The sequence below is a fragment of the Rhinatrema bivittatum genome, chromosome 9, assembly GCF_901001135.1.
Source record: "Rhinatrema bivittatum chromosome 9, aRhiBiv1.1, whole genome shotgun sequence".
Classification (NCBI taxonomy): Eukaryota; Metazoa; Chordata; class Amphibia; order Gymnophiona; family Rhinatrematidae; genus Rhinatrema; species Rhinatrema bivittatum.
Genome location: NC_042623.1, coordinates 193,048,991 through 193,073,362, shown reverse-complemented (window position 1 = coordinate 193,073,362; position 24,372 = coordinate 193,048,991). Strand labels below are relative to the sequence as shown.

Sequence of the window (24,372 nt, the reverse complement as noted above, 5' to 3'; positions counted from 1 at the left end):
TAGGTCTCATGATGGAGGGAATGGACAGAGCAAGTAGGTCTCATGATGGAGGGAATGGACAGAGCAGGTAGCTCTCATGTACTTCTTTCTCTGCTGTCAGTTCTCATTGTTTCTTTTCTCAACAGTTCCGGGTGATTTTTCAAGCCAACTTGAACTTTATACATTTCAAGGCTTCAGAGTCATTGGCCTGGCATACAAAACTATAGAACCGTGGCAGCACAATGGTGTAGAAAGTTTAACAAGGTAAGAAACCTACAATACACTCTCCTTGTTGGGCAATTTATTTCACATATCACATCACTATGGGTGATAACGGGTAAACTATTGATTTAACTGGGAATAGGCTGAATCAGACTTTTGTTTTCTGAGCCACTTTTAGGTTACCTTGCATGAAAATCTGAAATTACTTTGTTGACTAGGTTTAGCCATCTCACCTCTGCTCAGATTTGCCCCAGGTTAAGAGTAGGGCAGAAAAGTTTCTCATGATACATGCAGCAAACCCAATTTACCAGTGACTTTTTGTAGTAATTTTAGAGGGTAACTTTCAAACAACTATGCATCGTGGCATGTATGCGCATATATGGCCACGTGTAGATATACATTCTAACCTGCACGTATCATGTAGACGTTATTATAAAACAGGCATATCTTTACCCTGGAACATACATGTGTATGCACATGCAAAACACTGAGGGGCAGATTTTTAAAAAGTATGCGCGTGCGTACTTTTGTTCGCGCAACCGGCGCAAAAAAAAGTACGCAGGATTTTAAAGCCGCGTGTATCTTTTAAAATCCAGGGTCGGCACGTGCAATGCTGCGCAAAATCGGAAGCCTGCGCACGCTGAGCCGCGCAGCCTGCCTTCCTTCCCCTAACTAACCCTCCCCCGGCCCTAACTAATTCCCCCCCCCCACCTTTATTTCAAAAGTTACGTCTGCCCGAGGCAGGCATAAATTGCGCACACCGGTGCACCATGTTCTGGTCCAGGGGCTGGTCCGGAGGCCGCGGCCATGCCCATGCCCATGGAATGCCCCTGGGCTGAAACCATGCCCGCAGCCCCGCCCCCGGAACACCCCCGATGACGCGCCGGCTGCTACACGCCCCCTGACACGCCCCGACACGCCCCCCCAGGAAAGCCCCGGGACTTACGCGCGTCCCAGGGCTTGCGTGCACTGCTGAGCCTATGCAACATAGGCTCGGCACACACAGGGGGTGGAAGGGGCAGCTTTTCGGGGGTTACGTGTGTACCCCTTTGAAAATCTGCCCCTGAAAGCGAGTATTTCTTACCTATTTTAAAATATATGCGCACGTATGTTACATACAAAAATAAAGCAGGACATACTAGTGTATATCGGGATATAGGTGTGTAATTCTGTGCACGTATCAAGGAAATTACCAGACCATTGAGATCCTCCTGGTTCTTCACCCTGAACTCCCCTCCGTTCACCCAGACGACAGCACACAATAAGCACGTTTCATAACATTTGCGCTAGATAATAAGCCCATGGAAAAATACACGAGTAAGCTGGCAAATGTACACACGTAAGTGTCTTTTAAAACAGCAATTTAGGGGCGTAAATGTTGGCCGCGTCCTAGGCTGCCCCGTTTTTACACCCACGTATGTGCGCGTGAAAATTAACATACATGCAGCTTTTCGACTTTTTTAAAATACGTGGTAAATAAGAAGAGCTACTTATGCTCATATAGGCTCGTTTTTACCTGCGTCATATTTTGAAATTTCACCGCTTGTAGCAGTTTGCCAAAGAGCATCCCTTCAGATCCTGAAGTCATCTTTGGTCAGGCCAGATCAGATTTAATCAAAGATATTTAGGAACGGATGTGACTGTAGGGCACAGAGTCCATGCCAGGCTCATCCTGTCTGAAATGTACCTCGTTTAGATCATATTTAAGCTGACTTGCCCACTCCTTCCCAACATGCGGGCCGATTCAGTAAAGTCTGCGGGAGAGCGGGCGAACTCCCAGCACACGCACAGGCCACTCGCCTGTGCGCGCGATTCAGTATTTAAATGAGGCCCGGCGGTAGAAACAGGCAAAAGGAGGCACTAGGGACACTAGCGCATCACTAGCACCTCCTTTTGGCCCGGAGCGGCGGCTGTCAGCTTTGCCGACACTCAATTTTGCCAGCGTAGGTTCTCGAGCCCGCTGACAGCCACGGGCTTGGAAACCGGATGCCGGTAAAATAGAGCGTCCGGTTTTCGACCCGATAGCCGCGGGCCGACTTCAAATTTTTTTTTACTTTTTTTACCCTTCGGGACCTCCGACTTAATATCATGGTGATATTAAGTTGGTGCACAGAAAAGCAGTTTTTACTGCTTTTCTGTGCACTTTCCCGGTGCCCGAAGAAATTAGCGCCAACCTTTGAGTAGGTGCTAATTTCTGAAAGCAAAATGTGCGGCTTGGCTGCACATTTTGTTTTCTGAATCGCGCAGGAATACCTAATAGGGCCATCAACATGCATTTGCATGTTGAGGGCGGTATTAGGTTCGGCGGGTTGGATGCGCATTTTCGGCCCCTTACTGAATAAGGGGTAAGGGAAAACGCGCGTCCAGTGGCGGGTTAACAGTGTGCTCCGTTGGAGCGCACTGTACTGTGCGATACAGTACAGTGCAGTACAGTGCGATACTGTACTGTGCGATACAGTACAGTGCGCTCCGTCGGAGCGCACTGTACTGTATCGGCCTGATGGTCAGGCTTAAAATATGGTGTGGTGACTTCTAGCTAGAGCCAAAAGTTGAGCACTAATCATGTCACTGAAAAGTTCTGAAGCAGGGTCCTATGTGGACTCAAGAATATCATCTTTGGATAATTCTTGTTGCCCCAGTAAAAGGGTTTTCCCCTTTGTGCTCCCCTTCGTGCTAACCTTTGTGCTCCTTCTAATATAATTATATTTATGTTTATGTTAATAATTTAATTTTTATTAATGTTATTTAGCTTTTTGCTTTGTTTAAAATTATTTCATTATTGACGTTTAAATGTATTAGACTAAGGAATTTTACTTCCTGCTTATTCTGCTTCATTGTAAACCGGTTTGATATGCATTTTATGCAGGAAAATCGGTATAAAAAAACTAAAAAATAAAATAAATAAAATAAAAAATATCCAAGAATCCAGATTTGCATTAAACATATCCAGCCACTTTGCTGTTTATGTGTTAAGTAACTGAATAATATTTTAGTTGCTCTAAAACATGAATAAGTGCTAGAAATTACTTCACAGTGCAATTTGATACGAAGGGTATTTCGTAGCGTAAAGTGAAAAACGAATTTGATCAATTTATCACTGAATTGCTATTTATTCTGATACATTCCTGACGTAGTCTGTTTCCAGCACTCTTAAGACCAATGAAGGTGGCTATGAATAAGTACAGCATCGACAGCCTACATAAGGGACTGATCAGTCCTGTATTGATTTTGTTTCTTTTGCATGTCTTAAGGGAGAATGTGGAATCTGAGCTGGAATTTCTGGGGTTTTTAATCTTGGAAAATCGTTTAAAGCCAGAGACTGTTGGGATCCTGAAGGAACTTACTACTGCCAATATCAGAACTGTCATGCTCACAGGTAGGCAGAATGAAAGGAACGATTCTTTGGCAGGTTGTACAGCGCTAGACACGTTTAAGGATTTGAGTAGCTTGCTTAACCTGTAAGGAAAATTCACCTGCAGGGGAATATTCTTTGTTTGGTGTCTAGGCCGTTCCTTATTCAATGGTAGTTTGAGACAGATGTTGACTCTTTGAGGTCATTCATGAACCTTCAAGGATGATGCTTCAGCTGTTTGGTCAAAAGAAAGGGAATCGTGTTCTTCCAAGTTTGCTCTTGGTAGGAACATACTGGACTTTCTGTTTCCCTTATAATGAAAAAAGAAAAAAATATTCAAACTCTAGCAGTTATGTAAGGCCTTGTGATGTTTCTGTAACCAGCCAGCAAGGGGAACTAGACACTGCATTGATCATGCTGAAAAGTGGCTTATTTCCTGCTCTTTTACTCTTTCTTTTATAAACCTTTATTTTATAGGCAAGCATTTTAAAAAGAATGCACTGATGCACAGTTCTTGCCTTGTTAAGTGTTCAGTGTCTGAGAGGTCAATAAAGTAAGCCCTGCATTAAGAAAGTGAATTGAAATTCAGTGCACAGATTGTTCACACGTGCTAAAGGAAATGCAACTCCCGATGCCGTAAGCAAATGATGCGCTAAGGCATAAGGAGTAAAAGATATGCACAAACACAAAAGTGTGCACCCAAACCCAAGTTAAACTGCAAAACCTGAGCCCACATGTATCTCATGTGGAAGCAGGAGGAGAGTCTCTCAGACAGGATTTAATTGCACAAAAATAATGTTTTCTGTGCATAAAAAGACTTTTAAGTGAACAAAACGTGATTTCCATGATTTCAGCATAGAAAACATTTTTTTGTGCACATAAATCATATTTATGCAGAGAAAATATGCTTTGTGTGTGCAAAGTACATTTTCTGCACCTAAAACCCAGCTACAGGTCCTGGCACCAAAACTCTGAGTGCTAGAAACTTTACTCCAACTCTGACTAGAAGTACATTTTCCAGCTCTAAGAAAATAGGAATTAAGCCATTGCATCTATCTGCACTGGTGGGTAAGAGCTAATACCTTCATTTGCATGGGATTTCCTTTCAAGGGTGCAAAGCAGCATGCAAAGTTTTATGCATACATTTTTGCCACACCGGGGTACCAGGGTTGCTGGCTGCCTTCAGATTTTCAGGACAAGTTGATCCAGTCCTGGTTTTACTCCATTGTTTGCAGGGAATTGTAGTTCTGATTTATGCATTCATTAAGAAAAGCAAAACTACAATTCCAGCATGCAACGGGGTGAAACCAGGACTGGATCGGTCTGTCCTGAAAATCTGGAGCCAGTTGGCAACCCTAGTATTGGTGTGTTTCTACAGCTCAGATAATGGTATAAAGGATTAAGAACAACCTTTTGCAGAAGGTTGGATACTGGAAGACTTCCTGTCATACAATGGTAAGGACAAGTTAAAATGATGACCGGAGCTACAGTTGTGTAGAGAGGAACAAACTGGGCAGAATGGCTGAACCAAATGGTCCTGATCTGCCAGTGTAAACTCTATTACTAAATAAACCTACTTTAATACAATTATCTACAAATAATACAGGAGGGTCCTGAAATTACAGTGATGCTGTCAAGTAATATAGAAAATTAATTAAAAACCACCAAATTTCGAGAAAGTTGTGAAGAATAACAATGGATTAAAATAACCCTCAGCATTTTAGATTAACATTTCTTGCATGTTCGTTCTGTTCTAGGTGACAACATTCAGACAGCTTCTACCGTCGCTAAAACATCCGGAATGATTCCTGAGAACAGTACAGTGGTTTTAGTGGAGGCAAATGAACCAGATGGCCTTGCCCGAGCGTCCATTACTTGGCGTGTAATGGAATATAATGAAAAGACTGATCCTGAATTCAATGTAAGCATTTCCCAGCTAACCCTCACAGACTGATGGCGTTGGGTATTACAAGGTGGTTTGTTAGTGCTTTCTATGTGTGGAGACCTCCTGGTCTCCACAAGATGGCCCTAGATCCCCGCCTCAGGTATTCCAGCTTCATGGGCGAAACCATTTCTATCAGCACCTCCCCGCGAGGCTGGCTGTGAATGGTATCTCCTTAGCTCACTTGGGAGGGCTAGTGGTCTAGAGAGCGTGATCATTTTGGGTTGGCTTCCGGAGAGTAAGGAGCTGGTTTTGAGAGCTGGCGGAGTTTTTGTGGGAGATCTCCGAAGTGCACCCCTTGCCTGGCAGGGTCTACCTCAAGTTTTGGAAAAAGAAATGTTGGTTACCTTTTGGGCAGTTTTTTCCTGAGTTTACCAGGGTGAGACCCTGGTCCAGTTCCTGATGAGGGAACGGACCTGAATCCGTGGGCCAAGGATGAGAAGGACCCGTGTACCTCTTCCCCTGACGTGGAAGGGCAGCAGTGACTCCTCACCTGAGATGAAGCGATTTGGACTTTGAAATGTTTTGGTCTTTTTTTTGGTGTGTGAGGAAGTTTAGTGTCTCCTCTCCTGAAGGTTGAAACTGGGATATATTAGTCTGTTTGTTCAGCAGCAGACTTATCCTAATGAGAGACCATTTCAGACGGAGATCGGCGAAAAGAGACAAGAACGTTAGAGATGCACAACAGGACCTTCAGCCTATGGGACTCAGGACCCAGGCAGGGGATCCTTTGCACAGAGATTTCCCTGCCCAATTGGGATTTTTCTGATCAGCTCACTCCCTGAGGGATAAAATATAACCCAAGACCTGGTGCTGAGGACACAGAAGAGATCAGTGAAAGCAGCCGGAGGTACCCAGATCATTTCTGATTCATTGAACTTTGTACACGTGACGGACCCTTCGGTTGCATCACCACTAAGCCCTGGGTATTTCCTATATTCAGAAAGTGGTGCAATGTAAGTCAGAAATAGGGTAGCCTCCATTCAAATGCAGCCCCTCCTTTTGAGGGTGCCGGGATCGTCCGTCTCCTGAGAGTTAGCAAAAGCAGCTTGCAAGAGTGAGCTCTGGGGGCAGTGCAGCTTGAAGTTGGGAGGTGGTGTTGGCGATTTCTCTGAGATGGATTTTTCAGGCCATCAGAAGAATCAGGCAAGCCCTGCCTGGGGAAACTGACCGGGGTCGGGAGGGTTTTTCCCTTTCCAGTCTACTCCCTGGCTGGTTGGGATTGTCCCTCTTGGTTACAACACATCTGGGCCTCTCTGGGCATGGGGCATGGGGAACCTGTGTCTGGGATGCCCAGGGATAGGGAAGACCTGCCCTAGAGTTGGTGACCCCCACCCCTGCAAGGAACAACTCTGGTGTTAATATCAGTTTTCGGGCTGCGAAGACAATTTTGTTAGACGATCTGGGAGGAGGAAGATTTTGGCTGCCCCCTTCTTCCTACCGTGGTAAAGGAACATTGAAAGCTGCGAGCTCCGGGACCCCTTCCCAACATAGGATCCGTGAAAAGTGAGATGGAGAAGGATCCAGGAAAACTGTGAATGAGACTAAATTTGAGTTACATCAGAGGACCCCTCCCCCCCTCCACTCGGAGTCTTCGCCCCTGGGAAGGGAGATAATTGAGGTTACTGTGCAGAGGCTGTGGGACAGGTCTATGGCCACCCGGAAAAGGGGTTTCCCGTTCCAGCAAGGATATCCCTGCCCATTTGGGAACCTCATTAATTCAAGCACCAGATTGTGAGTGTTTCCCTTGCCCCTGGACCAAAGTAGAGACACCATTGCACAGATAGAACGAACAATATCAGCCACCTGTGGAGCCTAAAGGAACGAAGTTGAATTTTGCCACATCTTCACCTGATTATTCATCAGTACAAACTTTGATTTTTGGACACTCATCCCAAGTCTCCTGTGTATTATTTCTGGCACTCCCAGTGTTTCCCTCCCAAAGAATACAAATAAGAGTTATCCCTGTCACATTGGGCCCTGAAGGAAAATCTTTTCCCCCTGGGAGTAAGAGAGATTGCGAGAGAGAGAGAGAGTTATCTGGTGAGTGGTTCCAGCCCCGAAGAAAACCAAATTCTTTTATGGCCCCCATTGGGGAACAGTCCGCACATTGAAGAAAATCACAGTAAACTTTTTTTTTTGTTTGTTTGTTTTAATACTGCGTCCTGTCTGGTCCCTGCAGCAACCCTCACAGAGGGAAAGAAGGAGAGAGACATCATCCAGCCACACCCTCTACACCGCCTGGGCCTTAAAGATCAATCCTCCCCCCCCCATAGAAAGAACCCACACCCTGGGACAAGCATAAGAAGGGGGAAGTATCCCCATGGAGACAACCCCAGGAAACAAATTGTTTCATAGCCCTTCAGGAAACAGGGCCCCCACCGAAAAAGCGTTTCCTATGGAAGTCTGTCATTGCTGTTTTACAGGAGCACGCACACATTGAGGGATGGAGGACAGGAAGACCAGTGGATTTATGCTGACGGCGTGCCAGCAAAACCGTATCTTAGTACCACTGAGGAGTTAATTTAGTGCTCACCGATTTGCCTCTGCTGGTTTATATATTCCCAGAAGAGATCTGCATAAAACCACTTTAGTGCTGCAAACAGCCAGCAGGAGATCTTGCGGGTGGCTTGTCCGTGGCTCTGACGAAAGCAAAAGAAATGCACTTGCACTGTGTACCAGACAGCTAGAGCTTAGCGCCGAGCATTACCTGGCTCTGAGAATGGCAGCTTCTGCAGGCTCCCTTGTGTGTGGCCCCTCTGTGGCCTTTGTAAGGCCAGACCACGAAAGCGGCTGCAGAAAGGAGGCAGGCTGCCTTACAACAGTCACCCACGTGTCCCTTTGCTCCTTCTCTCCTTAAGCTGAAAGGGTCGTCATCTATTTGCATGCACAGAGATTCTTGAGTAATTGAAATTCTAGCTCATTGAGGACTTAGGCTTTCTTGGCTGTTGCATTTCTGTGGCCACTTCGTAATTGCATTATTAGTTAATGCTTGGAAAGGATTTTGACTTTATAAAACCCAAACTTTTTTTTTTTTTTTTTAATGGAGAGGGTAGTAGATGCCTGGAATGCCCTCTCAGAGAAGGTAAGAGAATCCATAAAGGAGTGAGATAAACAGAGAGAATCCCTAGGGGCAAAATGACGTTAACGCGGCAAACGTAACCTGCACAGGGCAACAGATATAACCCTAAGCACCTCCCTGGGAGGACTGGATGGGCCATTTTGGCCTGCATCTGCCCTCATGTACTATGCTGTGATTTGTTAAAGAGAGAGGCGATTTATTAAATCCAGTAAAGGAAAGGAAAGTATCTAAAGCTGCAAACAGAGAGGTGAACTTTGCTCGAGTTATTGTAGAACAAAACCTGTTTCTTTTAGACACCCTTAACTACGCATTCACTGTCACCATCATTATTATTATTATTATTATTATTATTATTATTAAAGCTTGAATTGTACGGCCACAGATGATCTTTAATTGGTAGAAGCTGGGAGCTGTTTGCACCATGGGTTTTATGCGAGCTTTGCAAGGAAGCTCTTTCATAATGTGGAAAGACAGCAACGTAATGTTACCTGGAGGTTCCTCCGTGCTGAGAGGCCCTCTGCTGGATAATTATGGTTTTACTATCGAGATGACTAGTGAGTAAAAAGAAATGAATGTGTGACCAAGCGACGTAGAATTGACTTTATAAGCCATTGTGCAAAAAAAAAACCTGTTTGAGTTATTTATTAAGTGTCTTATTTTATGACTTTTAAAAATCCCAAAATGGAGAGCTTATACCTTCCGTACCATTAGGTCTGTGAGGCCAATAATGAGAACTGCTCATGGCAAATTGGCTTTCAGTTGAGTAAAGAAACTTACGGCCTCATTTTCAAATGCATTTACACATTTAAAAATGGGTTTTAAATGTGTATATGCACTTTACCTGTGTAAGTGGGCTTTTGAAACTGGCTACAATATATGCCATTAAATTGGCCATAGGATTTGCCTGCGTTAGGTGCACTTTCATGAGTAAATGGCTCTTGAAAATTGCTACGATAATTTGTTACATTTACATGTGTAACTCCTTTGAAAATTAAACTGTATGGTTGCAGTGTGAATGAAATGAGATTATCCAGGCAGAGGCGTACTAACGGGGGAGGGGGGGGGCGGTCCGTCCCGGGTGGCAACAGGTGGAGGGCTGCCGCTGCCGGCGGCAGGGAACAGTGACGTGGCAGGGGAAACGTCACCAGCAAAAGCAGGGCCCTGCAATGGCAGAAGCAAGTGGTGCCGCCGGCATTTCCTGGAGCCGGCGCGGCAGCAGAGGCCCGGCAATGCCACAAGCAGCCGAAGAAAGGAGAGACTGGCCCTGTGAGAGTACCAGTGTATGAGGGTGGTGTGTGTGTGTGGGTGTGGGTGTATGTATGAGGGGGTGTGGGTGTGTGTATGTATGAGGGGGTGTGTGTATGAGGGTGTGTGGTTGTGTGTGTATGAGAGGGTGTGTGGGTGGGTGTGTATGAAAGGATACCTCTGTGAGTGTATGAGATGGTGAGTGTACAGAAGCTTGAGTGTGAGTGTGCTTGTGGGTGCATATGTGTGAGAGGGTGCCTGTGTGTGTGTGTGAGAGGGCACCTGTGTACGAGGATGGGGGTAGGGGTGAAAGAGAAGGAAGCGTGTGTGTGTGTGTATGCATGAGTGAGACAGGAATCATGTGTGAGAGATATAGAGGAAGCGTGTATGTGTGAGAGAAAGATGGAGAAAATGTGTGTGTCTGTCTCTTTCACAAACACACACACACACACTCACACTCAATCTCCCTCTGTCTCTCACCAAGGGGTAAATTTTTAAAAACTATGCCCGCGTGTACTTTTGTTCGCGCGACCGGCGCAAACAAAAGTACGCCGGATTTTAATAGATATGCACCTAGCCGCATGTATCTTTTAAAATCCGGGGTTGGCGCGCGCAAGGCTGCACAAAATCGGCAGCCTGCGCGCACCGAGCCACTCAGCCTGCCTCCGTTCCCTCCGAGGCCGCTCCGAAATCAGAGCGGCCTCGGAGGGAACTTTCCTTCTTCCCCCCGCACCTTCCCCTCCCTTCCCCTACCTAACCCACCCCCCAGCCCTACCTAAACCCCCCCCACCTTTGTTGGAAAAGATATGCCTGCCCGAGGCAGGCATAACTTGCGCGCGCCGGGCCGGCTGCTGGTGCGCCATTTTCCGGTCCGGGGGCTGGTCCGGAGGCCACGGCCACGCCCCGGAACGCCCCCGGGCCTGCACCACACCCTTGGAACGCCCCCGAACATCGCGCCGCCCCCCCCCCCCGACACGCCCCCCTAGCAAAGCCCCGGGACTTATGCACAACCCGGGGCTTGCCCGCACCGCCGAGCCTATTCAACATAGGCTCGGTGTTCACAGGGGGAGGTTGGGGCAGGTTTTCGGAGGGTACGCACGTATCTTACGCGCGTACCCCTTTGAAAATCTGCCCCAAGCGTCTATGTGTGTGAGACAGAGGAAGCATAGTTTGTTTGTATGTGTGTGTGAGAGTGTGTACCACCAGTTCATGACAATCTCAGGGTGACAGGTATGGAGAGCGGGGGAATTTTAAAATCTTTACTAGTTTTAATTACTGGGTATTATTTGATATCTGCTATTTTGAAACATTTTATTGATGTTTAGGAAATTTTTAAAAATTTGTACAGGAGCTTCTAATTATTGAATATTATTCTATTTCATCTGTCTTGAAATATATATATTTTTAGTATGGTTTTACTATTCTGATTGATTTATATTTCTTGATTGTATTTTTTTGAGGAATAGTGATGTTCTGCTTTTCCATTGTTGCACTGGATACAGAATCTGACTTGTGGTTTCCAGTTCAGTATTTGTCTGCATGTGTGCATGTGAGAGAGACGAAGCGTGTGTGTGTGTGTTAGCGTGTGAGAGAGACACAGAGGATGCATGAGAGAGATGGAAGAAGCATGTCTGTGTGTGAGAGGGACACAGAAGAAATGTGTGAGAGAAGTACAGAGAAAATATATGTGTGTATGTCTCTCACACACACATGCTCCCTCTGTCTCTCACCAAGCATGTGTGTGTGTGCATGAGAGAGAGGGAGCATATTGTGTGTGTGTGTGTGTGTGTGTGTGTGGGTGAATGTGTGCATGCGTGCCCCCAGTCTACAACAATCTTAGGATGACAGATATGGAGGGCGGGAGATTTTTAAAATCCATATTAGTTTAAATTATTGGTGTTATTTGATGTGTCTTCTGTTTTTAAATATTTTATCAATGTTCAGGAAATTTTAAAATTATATATTGGGAGGGAGGGTGCCAAAGGAAATATCCACCCCAGGTGCCAAATACTCCAGGTACGCCTCTGTATCCGGGATCCAAGATGGCGCCTGAGTGAAAGCCGTGTTTTGCAGAGCTCCGTCCTCGTTGCTTTTTTTTCTATTTCCTCAAAATGCTTCACGTGAAGAGAAAAGGGAGAATAAGGGAGGTTGCCCTGGCTGCCCCCTTGTCTGGCCCAGTACAATCCGATTCTGCTGCGGTCGCTGCTGTTGAATGCGCGGTATCACCTCTGGACCCGCCAACATCTCTGAGCCCTGGTGCTCCGACTACCCCCCTTCTCCGCCATGCCACAACTCATTGGGTGGGTCGGAGCTGCTGCGGGGACAGACAGAACTGGCGTCGGGCCTGACAACAGCGGCTGGGGTGGCTCCCTCCCCACTCCCCTTCTGAAGCCGCGAGTGGTGGGACAGGAAGTTCAGCAGAGCGATTGCTGCGGCCGAACCTAAGACGAGGAGATGGCACATGGGGGCTTGACCATCCTGGCTTCTATACCTGCACTCAGAGAGGAACCTGTGGAGAACCGTGAAGGCTTTGGATCTCCCAGTGAGGAAGGGCTGCCAAGCCTTATCCACAAGGTTAATGGGTGGCCCTGGTTTCTCACTAGTTTCCACGACTGTGGATACTCACAGGCGTGACCAAATTATTGCAAAAGGAGAAATTGGAACACTTGGACCAGTGGGTTACCCAGAGGCAGAGTGTCCAGTCTGGCTTAGTCTTGATGCATACAAAGAAGTTAGAAATGGAAAATACTATTAGATATTTAAATTTGAGGATACTGAATTTTCCAAGTTTAAATCTCATTCCACCACTGGAGCAGTCTAAAAAAATACATGCTGGGGATTTTGAAAATGCCCCCCCTGAAGCATCTCTGTCTATTGCCAAAATATATTTTATATCTCTAGAGAAAAGTGAAGGTTTATCTTTAGGGAGTTTTCAGCGTGCTGCCGTGACTTCTGATTCACTGGAGAATTCAGGAGAAAGTCAAGTAGTGAGCAGAGGGACATTGTTCATTAGCTTTAGTTTTCCTCAGGATCGTCATTTAGTATTGAGACTTTTTCTTTGCAATAGGAATATATTGTATGAAGGGCAGAAGGTTTGGATTAATCCCGACATTATTAGATCTACACAAGATCATAGGAAGAAATTTCTATTAAGGATGTGCATTGGGTGCCCGATTGTTTGCGCTTTCAGGTTCGCGTGGCCACGGGAAAATCTTGTTTTCCCCGCAGATCGGCATTTTCTTTTTTAGTAAAAAATCATTTTTCGGCTTAGCGCGCGCTAACTCCCGTTAGTGTGCACTAACAAAAATAACAAAAAATAAATACCTTTTTTTGCACTAGCCCGAAAAACGATTTTCACGAAAATTCAGGGGAAAAAGTGTTCGTTTCTCGTTTTACCCGATATGTAACGAATTATTGTACAATATTTCTATTCATTATAAAAACGATTCACATCCCTAATTCTATCTATGTGCTAGGAAGCCCAAGATTTGTGGGCACAGTTCATTGTAGTGTATATCGTATTGGTTCGTACTTCGTTTTTCCTGTGGTTAACTTCGTTTTTTCCATGTTTCTGTTTCATATTTCACTAATTTCGTGTTAGTGCACACTAAGTCCAGTTAGTGTGCACTAATTATACTCAGTGCGCACTATCACTTTTAGTTAGTGCACACTAACAGGACTTAGTGTGCACTAACTAATACCTGTTAGTGCGCACTAACACAAAATTCAAATTTTTCCCGAATTTCAGTGAATTATTGTTCGTTTTGAGGCGCTCCTGAAACAGGACAAATTAGACAACTTCATTGAAATGAAACAATTCATCTAAAAGGAATGCACATCTCTGTTTTGTATTTTGAAAATTAATAATATTAGATATGTCTATTTTGAATCATCTCAGCTGAGGATTTTTTTTTTTTATTCTCAGAAATTACGTGGAGATAGCTAATTAGCTATGGTTCTCATATACTATGATTGATGTTGTCCTTTCTCTCATATTTCTTTTTTACATTGCCTGATTTTTAGTGATCATTTGATCCTTGCTCCTCTCATATTTCTTTGTACCAGTGAAAGGCCAATCAAATATTCACTTCTATATTGTTATTTTTTTCTTTTTCTTCTTGGAGATGTGGTATGGCCTTTATTCCAGTGATATGTACTTTTGTCTCAAATGATGTGAAACTGCATACAAAAAAAAAAAAAAAGAAACGAGCTTATCCGTCAGCTAAATAGGGCTTCTCTCACAGTGGTCCAGATGCTCGGTCCCCTGTCATGTGACCCTCCTTGGCTGCTCTGCTTCAGTGCAGCTTATTCTCAAACTGAGAAATACTTAAATGTCTTGAGGTGACGGCCCATAAATAATGAGGCTTCGAGATATTCTGGTAATTTAGAGTAAAAAAAAAAATATAATAAAGGTTAGAAAATCTTTAGCACCCTTCTAACTTTCTCTCCTTTCTCTCTTACAACAAGCAGCGTTAGCTTGGCCTGGAAGCAACAGTCTAGATGCTAATTCTGCTTCTGCTTCTTATTTGGTATCTTCCCTCACTAGTACAGAGTCTGTGGGCATTTTATATTATTATATTAATTTTCAAAGGGAAAGTAGAAGGATTCCCAGGAAAACAGCCTACACACATTTACACCTGCTAATATGCACGCATAATTTTTCTGAGAAAAATTACTTAACCTGCTTTTGGAAAATGCAAAAGTGGATCCAAGATGGCGTCTTAGGGAGAGGTCGCAGTGAAGTGAGCTCCGTACAAATAGAAACTTTACAGCGTTTACCATGCCCCATACTAAAAGAAAGGGGCGAATACGTCAGGAAACCTCTGTGCCTGAGGTAATGACCCCCTCTCAGCCTAAAATACCGAGCTTCTTCACTCCGAATATTGTTTCGACTCCGGGAGAGAGGTCCGCGGAGGTGATGGGCGAGGGACGCGCTGACTCACCTCAGGACTTACAGACATCTCTGAGCCCCGGAGCGCCCGAGAAGCCTCTTCGCCCAGCCCACAGCCACAATCCTGATTCGGGTTGGGTTAACCCTCAGCGGGGAGCAGAGAGTGAGCCCGCCACAGAGGAGGAGAGAGGAATGGCGGCTGCGTGTGCATTGACGGACAGCAGCAGTGTGGTGGTAAGGAGCCGTCAAGATCGAGGGGCTAAAATGGAGTCGATTGTCGACTTGGGATTGCCTGCTGCCCGAAAAGATCTAATGGAGGAAGAGGACTCGACAAGCGAAACCCTTCGGGTTTCAGAAGTTTGCCGAGGGGATAAGGTAGGCACAATCCCCCTCCCCGTTCAAAAACTGATTAAACCAGGAGAGATAACATTGGAAACGGTTTGGAGCGCTTTAATAACTTTGGAAAAATCAATTGCAACGTTAACACAGGCATTAGTAAACAACCAAGAAGCTATTAAAAAGATAGAACCATATGTAATTCAGCATGAAGTTAAAATAAAAGAAATGGATAAAAAAATTTCTGTTCTTCAAGAAACTCAGATAAATTTGGTTAAATCTGATTTAATGACGACTCGAAAGATAGAAAATATGGAAAACACCCAAAGATATTTAAATTTAAGAATTCTAAATTTCCCTCAAGTAAGATTGATCTCCTTGAGGGATCAATTTAAAAAGTATCTTATAGAGACTTTACTAGTGCCGGTTGAAGCTGCTCCCCCCATTGCAAATATTTTCTATGTTGGCAACAACAACCTGAATAATCGTTCCTTGAATGATGGCGACAATCTCACAGCATTTCTTGAAACATCCTCAGAGGAGCAAGTCGAGTACCGTGGAACTGTTTCTGCAACATTTGTTTTCCCAACAGATAGAGAAATGGTATTAAAGCTACCCTGTTTCCCCGAAAATAAGACATCCCCCGAAAATAAGACCTAGTAGAGGTTTTGCTGAATTGCTAAATATAAGACCTCCCCCGAAAGTAAGACCTAGCAAAGTTTTTATTTGGGAGCATGCCCGTCGCACAGAACACCGGAGCATGCAGCTGTGATTTTTTTACCCTGCAGGATTCACAGTTAGTTGTCATCACAAACCATCATAACCAGACAACTATTCAGAATATAATAAATGTTCATTTTTTTGTTCAACAATATATGTGAATTCTTCTTCATGGAAAAATAAGACATCCCCTGAAAATAAGGCCTAGTGCATCTTTGGTAGCAAAAATTAATATAAGACACTGTCTTATTTTCGGGGAAACACGGTATTTCTGAGAAACAGGGAGAAAGAGTTCTATGGACAAAGGATTTGGATCTTCCCGGACATTACCAAGGCGACACAAATCAGGAGGAAAAAAATGTTAGAGATGCGCCAGGAAGCAAGGTTGATGGGGGCTAGAGTTATGATTAGATATCCTTGCAAATGTATTCTAATATGGAATAATGTTCGCTATGTCTTTTTTGAACCAGATCCAATGCGTGTGTTTCTTGACAGTCATAAGACGGAGGGAGTGCCGCCTGAAAACATCTCGAGCTAGTGTAGTAACATAAAGCCTCCTTAATTACTTATATTCTAAATATTGCTTGTTATGTCCCGTAATATTAATCTTGGATCTCCCACTATTCCGCTTAATATTTGGATATGATAGAGAGATTAAGATAGGAACAAATGTTGTATAATTTGTTTCCTAAATGTTTTCTTTTCTATTTTTAATGATTGCCCTAGGAGTACTGATAATTTAAATATTAATTTGTTTCTGTATATCATATGAAAATTAATAAATAAGAATTGAAAAAAAAAAAAAAAAGAAAGAAAATGCAAAAGTACGTGCAATTCCAAACTCTGGCTCCCGGTCCTGCCCACAAGAACACCTGTGGGCGAAAGAATGCACCTACAGGCCCTATGTGCATACTTTTACCCGCATTACGGGGGGGGAAGGCAGGAGTCATTTAAAAAAAAAGTCCATTACTGGCTGTTAAAATTATTTTCCCCAATGTAAGCAAAGTTGTAAAGGGTGAACTTATTCAAGTAAATCAGTTCTGGGATGTAAAGAACAGCATAATCCAAACACCTAAACACTTAACAGGCAAGAAAATTCCTTTACTGGGTTATCTCAGCACAAAGCAAAGGAAACCTGTAAGGAGCTTTGAGAGTGTGGGGATGGTAACCAGAGCCAACCCACTCAGCGTGTTTCAGAGCTGGCCAGGAACCTCATTCATTTCCAGCCGCCTCAGACGATTCTGCAATCGTTACCAATCCTCTCTCAAAGCATCTGATTGGGACAAGAGTCAGGTCATACAAAGGTCAAACCAGGCTTTCTGTCTGACCATTTAGGTTCTGTGGGTGGTTTCAGCTCTCACCAAGAGGATTGTTAGAGTCGTTCATTTCAGTTTAAAAATCTGCAGTCTTACAGTGAAGAAAGCAGACCGGGATATCAGTAATACCTGAAGTCAACGTATGACGCTAATGCTCCAAATGCACATGAATCAGATCTTTTCCCATGGAAAGAACGCTATCGAACTAGGGGTCGTGATATGAAGCTGCAAGGGAGCAGACTCAGGAACAATGTCAGGAAGTGTTTCTTCATGGAAAGGGTGGTGGGTGCATGGAAGGCCCTCTCGGAAGAGGCAGTGAAGACCAGAACAGCAGTGGAATTCAAAAGGGCACGGGATAAACGCAGAGGATCCCTAATGGCTATAAAGGATGGACATGAAGAAAAGGGCTGACCTGGTTAAGATCTTCAGAGGGATAGCCATGTTAGTCTGGAGTAGCAAAAATGACAAGAGGCGGGTGGCACCCTATAGACGAAATAATCCAAGGGAATATGAGCAGGAAAGTTAGAAGTCAACACCTTTAGTTACAAAAGTATGTTACTTATTTATTTGGTACGGCGACTCCACAGATTCAATTAAACGCGGTTCTTATGTTTCAACAAGTCCCTCCACAGATTCAATTAAACCGTGTTTACTAGCATGTAGGCATTTGTATCAATCTTATTTGTTGTGTTTTCTCAATAGGATATGCATTAGTGGTAAATTACTGTCGTTTCATAAGGAAGGGCATTGTGCCTGGTAGTTAAAGGAGTTTGTTTTGCTTTTACTAAGATGTCACCAGAACCAGAATATCTTTTTTTTGTATGGTGAGTTGTATGGGGAATGACCTAGTTCTGTTCTGACCCATTGTCGGGGGTCGAGGGGGGTTCCCTTGGATGCAGAGTGTATGTTTACATATAGTTCCGTGACGGTCACATGTTCAGTGTGTCACGCATGTGAGAATCATCTGTCAGTTGTGTCCTGGCCGAAAAAAGGTTGAGAACCACTGCTCTAAAGAACTGGGAAAAATTGACTAAAACAAGCCTACAACCGAAAAAATAAGGTAATTTTGGATGGAATGACTCTAGTCATCTATGCAAAAATCTCAAATGCATTTACATCCCAAATACCTGTATGTGGCATTGGGTCTACATATTAACATTACAACAATATAACATAGCATCCTGTCACATAAATAAAATGTGTTGGTCATCCATCACTCAGATTCTGTTCAAATACCTTCCCTTCTGTTCTTAGAGAGTGATACCATTCATGTATTTATTAATATTAGTACTGTACTTGGAAGCTCTAAAGTACAAAGAACTATTTCCTGTCTTATAGGACACGTACTTTGATGTTGAAGTTGGAAAACCCAAATATCATTTTGCAATGAGTGGAAAATCCTACCAGGTTATACAGCAGCATTTCCCCAGCTATTTACCGAAGGTAAGCTTCCAGCAGATCTACTGAAATTCAAGACCTGCTTTATGTCTACTAACCTTCTGTGCATGGGTACTGATCAAAACGTACCGGTATATCACACATCTACTGTAGGACATAGGAAAGCGAAAATTCTCACCAATCTTGTGGAGGGCCATTTCAAAGTCATTTATGTGGATAAAAAGCGCTTTGCCCACTTCAGTTGGCCTTCTGGAAATTGCCCATACTTAATGTGATTAGAAGTGGGGGTGTTGCTCCACCATGGGCCTACTTTTAGAGGAGGCGTTGTGGGTTTTGGTCAGAGGAGGAAAACAATGCTTATAGGGTTGCACGTTCATCACTATGCGTGGTATTCTCCATGAGAAAAGTACCCACAGCAGAAGCAATTCAAATGTCGGAGGATACTTTGTAGGAAAGTTTCAAAGCAAAACTGTGCATACATTGACTTTGAAAGTTGGGGTAAATTTGCAGGTAAAAAACCACCTGTGAACTCTGTCCCAAAACTCACAGATTGCACATTGCCACAGATGCTACAGCTTTAAGGTTATGCATAAGACATGCAGATATGACCTGATTTACTTTTTTCTGTTCTGTGCCTGTGGGGAATAAAAGGTTTACTAATAAGTTTACTAATGGTTATAGAAAGCATTTGCCACATGGGACCCATATGTTTTCAAACCATTTCTGAACAGCATTAAGGGGCCTATAGTACTAACCAGCATTAAAACCATCATGGTAAGGAGAGTCTGCGAGGGAGTATATAGAGAACTCCCTCAGACTAACTTACATGACCGGGCACAGCTGTCTCGCCTGGTCCCCGTTAAAATCCAAACCCACAGGGAATTCTGGGTGAAGGGAGGAGCCCCTCAGCTGAGTTTAAGAACTCAGGGCCTGGAAGAGTTAAACAAGCCCTGGCGAGCAGACAGAGACCCACCTTATGCCAAGACCTCTCACGTTTAAGGACTGTGCGTTACCTGAACCTAAGATGAGCTGTACTGATTGTTTTGATTTTGATTTTTCCACTGTAAATAAACTGCACCTAAGGAACAGCCAGAATCTTCCTCCTTATTTCTCTGGCTGTTTCTAAGTCACTATCACCAAAGTTACCACAGTCACCTTCTCATTTTAATGCCAGTGATACACTGGGCTTTAACACTTGATTTACTAAATTAATGAGATGCAGAGTGCAGCAACCTTACAATAACCATGTTAAAGATAACGCAACAATGCTGAACTGACCATGTCCAGCAGTTCAGGTTTTCCTGCACCATCCAGCCCAAATCAAGAGGGCCAGTCAACGTGGGGAATCTCCTTCACCTCACCCCCCACCCCATGTTACATACAGGCTTCCACTGATCTCCCAACACCCCTCTCTCACCCACTGCCTTATTGATAAAGGACTCTACACCCTCCTGACACCCTCCCTAAGTTGGCAAGAGACTCTGGGCCTACCCCAGATTCCCAATCCCTCCTCCTCCAAGCTGGCAAGAGTCTGGGACCTCCCTAACTCTACCTTCCACCTCTATCGAGCTGACGACCTCTTGAAGTGCGGTTTATTTTGTGGTGTTTAGGTTATGTTAAGCCTCTTGGGCTTGATACTGTCTTCAGCATTAGTATCTAATAAATGTTTTCAAAATCTGGGACATTTGCATGTGTGTTAGTGTTGGCAGGGAGGGAACCAGAGATAACGCTAATGCACTTGTGAGTAGAATGTGCTGTGTTAGCTGAGCTAGGAGGAGAAGACTACCTCCTCCAATCTCCTCTCGTTTTCACTTATTTCTCCATGGATTTGCATGGTCTTTGTTAGGAAATCCAATGTTCTTTCTCTTTCCACATGCACATACAACATGAGGATTTGCTAACACGACCAGGAAAGTCCATGGGGAAACCTTATACAAGAAAATGAGATCAAAGGATTTTGACATGCTTTAACGAATTGTACATTGATCTTTGTCTTTTTGTAGATACTGATGAATGGAACTGTCTTTGCTAGAGTGTCTCCTCTGCAAAAAGCAACCCTGATTGAAGACTATAGGAGTCTAGAGTAGGTTTTTACATTCACTTGCTACCTCTGTTATCCTCTCCACATTACCAGTTCATGTTAGGTTATATTCTTTTACATTTATAGACCACATTCCTCGAATAAAGTTCACTGGTTTACAACACAAAATACAGTAAATAAAAAAGGTAAATAATACAGTACACCATAAGTCAGCATTATGTTAAATGCAATCAATAAAATACAAAGTGCCAGTCTAAAGGCATAACTTACCTCACCCCACTCTCACAAGGGAAGCCAAGCTCCTGAAGAATTAATGTTAAAGCAACCAACCCACAGCATCATAATACCTAATACCCCATCGCAATTAACTGGTGGTGGAGTGAATTGCACAGTCCTCTGTGAAAGGTTCCACGATTACTCCTTTGTCGGATCTTTATAGAGCTGAAATACACGAAAGAAGTTGTATTTAGTATCGCAATTCTTACTTTGCAGTTACTATGTGGGCATGTGCGGAGATGGTGCCAACGACTGTGCAGTGAGTACATGGAATTTCATATTTTCTTTGCAGGTCTATTTTTCAGGTCTATCAAATATTGTTACATCTAGATTTGTACCTCGATGATTTAGATAGCGTGCGCGATGCAATTTCTGATATCGAAATCAGCATGACCTATCATATCCGGTACACGTGAAATCATTTCTGACACTTTTACGAAAATGACCTCTCCCGGTGTCTCATGGGAATTGCAATAGAGATGTTTAAAGAATGTAAATATCAACAAAGAACTTGTAATTGATGCTAAATGCCATATAAATTCTGGAAATATAGCCAAGGAGTGATGGATATATCTTACTTTTCAAAGCACGTGCCCAAAGTTGCCTACTGCATCAGCTTTTCACATACGGTTGCAGAGCAAGGAAAAAGTTACCAAGAGGACAAATAATGTGCTGTTTATTTATAGATCCCAAGGGGGTAAACTTTTCAAGACTTAGGGTCTGATGTATAAAGACCTTTTTTCCTATTCTGTGTCTAGGGGGGTTATAAAAAAAAAAGCTTAGTGAATCAGGCCCTGAGTTGCTTTTTAGAAAGGTAAAAATATAGCAAACCCATGAATATCAACCATATGTGAGGACATGGATTTTCAGCCTCCCATGTGCACTTTCATAATGCACGCAAGCCTGACCACATAACAGAGGCATTCCTGGCGAAGGGGGGTCATGTATTAGACGTACGTACTGTAGGCGCCTTGCATTATTAAAAGCTAACTGCATAGATATTAGTTAGCATGCCGCTAGCTCAGCTTTACACCTCCGTATACATGCACACACGTACATGCATAATGACCACATCGTTAGACCCAGTGTATGCAGGTTTGCGAATCGCCTTGCGCTGTGTGGACTTAACGCCTGCAGAGTTTCACAGTCAAGCTTCCATGCTGTAAATGTGTGCTCAAGACTTTGGAATGAGCCATAAAACCCAGGACTGGAAATCTGTGCCGCCTCGTAATGCAGTTTTCTTCCTCCATGAGAACAGATTCATTGTGCTCACTGCTCGTTAGTCTTACCAACATGAGCAAACTTCCACAATTACAGGGCGAGCTGGAGAGGGGAAAAAAACCCCCCAAAGCTTTTTGATATCCAGATTGCAAAATAGGTGAATTTCTCAGCATATTTACTAGGGATGTGCTTCCGTTTTTTAACGGCATAGACAATGTCCACATTGTGTTTTTTATTATTTCTAAACTGAAGCAGTTGACAAAATTTTGTTTTTTTAATGTTTTAACGCGCGCCATTTTGATTTAGTGCACACTATTACAACTCAAATGGGGCACACTAAGTCAAAGATTAAAAAACCAAAAGAAAAGCTAGCGAAACCAAAAAGAAAGGGAGGGGAACTTAAACAAAACAAACAGAACCGAAAGTTTTGTCGATGCACACCCCAAATATTCACAGAGAAAAACCAATAAACCAGATAAAGCAACTAAGAAAGTGGTTTTTTGTTTTTTCAGGCTTTGAAAACAGCCCATGCTGGGATCTCTCTGTCTGAACAAGAGGCCTCTGTAGCCGCACCTTTCAATTCCAGTATCACCAACATCTCTTGTGTCTCAGATCTACTCAAGTAGGTGATTTTCACAGTCTTCTCCATGGGGAGAGCGGTGCTCACCCTACGCAAATTAGCTTTTATAAAGCTGCCTGCGCGATATGCCAGTGGAAGAATGGGCACAGAGGCTGCGCGCGTGTCCTTTTACCCGCCCATTAAAGAGACGTTCTGTGGTGCGAAGGCGGAGCGGGGTCTGGGATGTTTGCATTTTCCCAATTGTGTGTGTGCATTTTTCTTGGAGAAAAAAGTACGTGTGCACATTAGTAGGTATAAGTGTGAGCGGGTAGATTTAACGGGATAATTTTCAAATTCAAAATTTGGTATGTGGAGTATGTGGATGAAAAAGTGTCTGCAGACTTTACATCATTGTATGGGCAGTTACAAAATGACCCCCCCCAAGTGTATTAATGGTTGCACGTGTAGATGCCTGTTTATCTGCTCGCACTGAAATCTGTGCACTAGCAGGATTTACAGCCCAGACCTAAATCTGTTTTGTGTAAATCTAACTTTTTTTGCTGTAAACTATTTGTATTTTTGAGATAGAGACATCGGCAGGCTGTTTTACATTTTTTTCCTGCACTATTTCTTTTGTTGAGTATGGTCTAGTCACCGAGTGGGTCTGTACTGACCTCCTAGCTCAGGGAGCGTACGTGCGAGAGAGCTGGCATTCACCTCTGTGTAGGAATGGCCTCACCAGGTAAAGACTGTAAAATCAGGCTTATGAGGCTCTCATTAGATGACAGTAAGTAGTTATTTTGGGCAGAATTATTAAAATCTGGCCACAGTGATTTTACGCTCCAATACCGAGCAAGTTATGACTTGCCATTTTCCCCACCTGTACTGGAAAGTGATTTACCCCTGCAAATGAAAGGAACAAGGCTAGGCTTACAGTGCTGGGTCTGAGGAATGTGCAGGGAGGCGGCCATTTTCATTTCATGCTTCGTTGGCATAGGAACGGGCGTGGTATTTACTTTTGTGTCCTTTCTTGAACAGGGAAGGGCGTGCTGCACTTGTTACCTCCTTCTGCATGTTTAAGTACATGTCCCTCTTCGGAATAATTGAATACAATAACACGCTGCTGCTGTACTGGGTAAGTCAATTGTCAGCGCTGAATGGAGTGGGCAAGGAGTTCCTTGGGATTAGTATTGACCGAGTATTGTTAAGATGGTGGCAGAGTTTAAACCTGTAAATCACGTGGCTGGCTCAAGAGGGTCGTCGTCATGGAGAAGCATTTTGTGGCACAAATTTAGTGACCATGTTGGCTATATTTTATTGTATTTATTTAGATATTTTATATACCGTCGTTCTTTGTATAGATCGCAACGGTTTACAAAAGTAACATTCATAGCTATAAATCAACAAATAAAGATGGGTTACAGAGGCAGTATTGATAACAGGGCATTAACATCTATCAAACGAAATGTTCCAATGCATTTGACTAAAGATCTGGGACATAGGCAAGGATTACAGATAATAAAATAACATACATAAATAACAACTTTCTCATTTTAATCGGTACATTTATATTGATTCTTACATTCTCTCTCGTTTATTCCTCATGCTTCAATTAGTATCTCTTGTCCTTCTTGTAGCTCTCTCTCCATTCTGATGTTTCTGAGTTTGGTTGTATGCATTTTTGAAAAGCCATGTTTTTAGTTCACATTTAAATCTTGTTCTGTCTGGTATGAAACGTGTAGCATCTCAGGTAGGGAATTCCAAAGTTTCGCACCTGCTATGGAAAACACAC

At 43.5% G+C, this 24,372-nt stretch overlaps 1 protein-coding gene across 1 annotated transcript in view; it reads left to right on the top strand.

Annotated features, from left to right (window-relative positions):
* The window catches only part of LOC115099326 (probable cation-transporting ATPase 13A4), a 118,738-nt gene that overhangs the window by 78,411 nt on the left and 15,955 nt on the right, over positions 1–24,372 (top strand). Inside the window, exons 17-24 of the mRNA XM_029616910.1 lie at positions 126–243; positions 3,453–3,577; positions 5,311–5,474; positions 18,424–18,528; positions 20,487–20,566; positions 21,017–21,059; positions 22,534–22,643; positions 23,619–23,715. Of these exons, the coding sequence (XP_029472770.1) occupies positions 126–243; positions 3,453–3,577; positions 5,311–5,474; positions 18,424–18,528; positions 20,487–20,566; positions 21,017–21,059; positions 22,534–22,643; positions 23,619–23,715 (842 nt within the window). The remainder of the gene's footprint in view (positions 1–125; positions 244–3,452; positions 3,578–5,310; positions 5,475–18,423; positions 18,529–20,486; positions 20,567–21,016; positions 21,060–22,533; positions 22,644–23,618; positions 23,716–24,372) is intronic.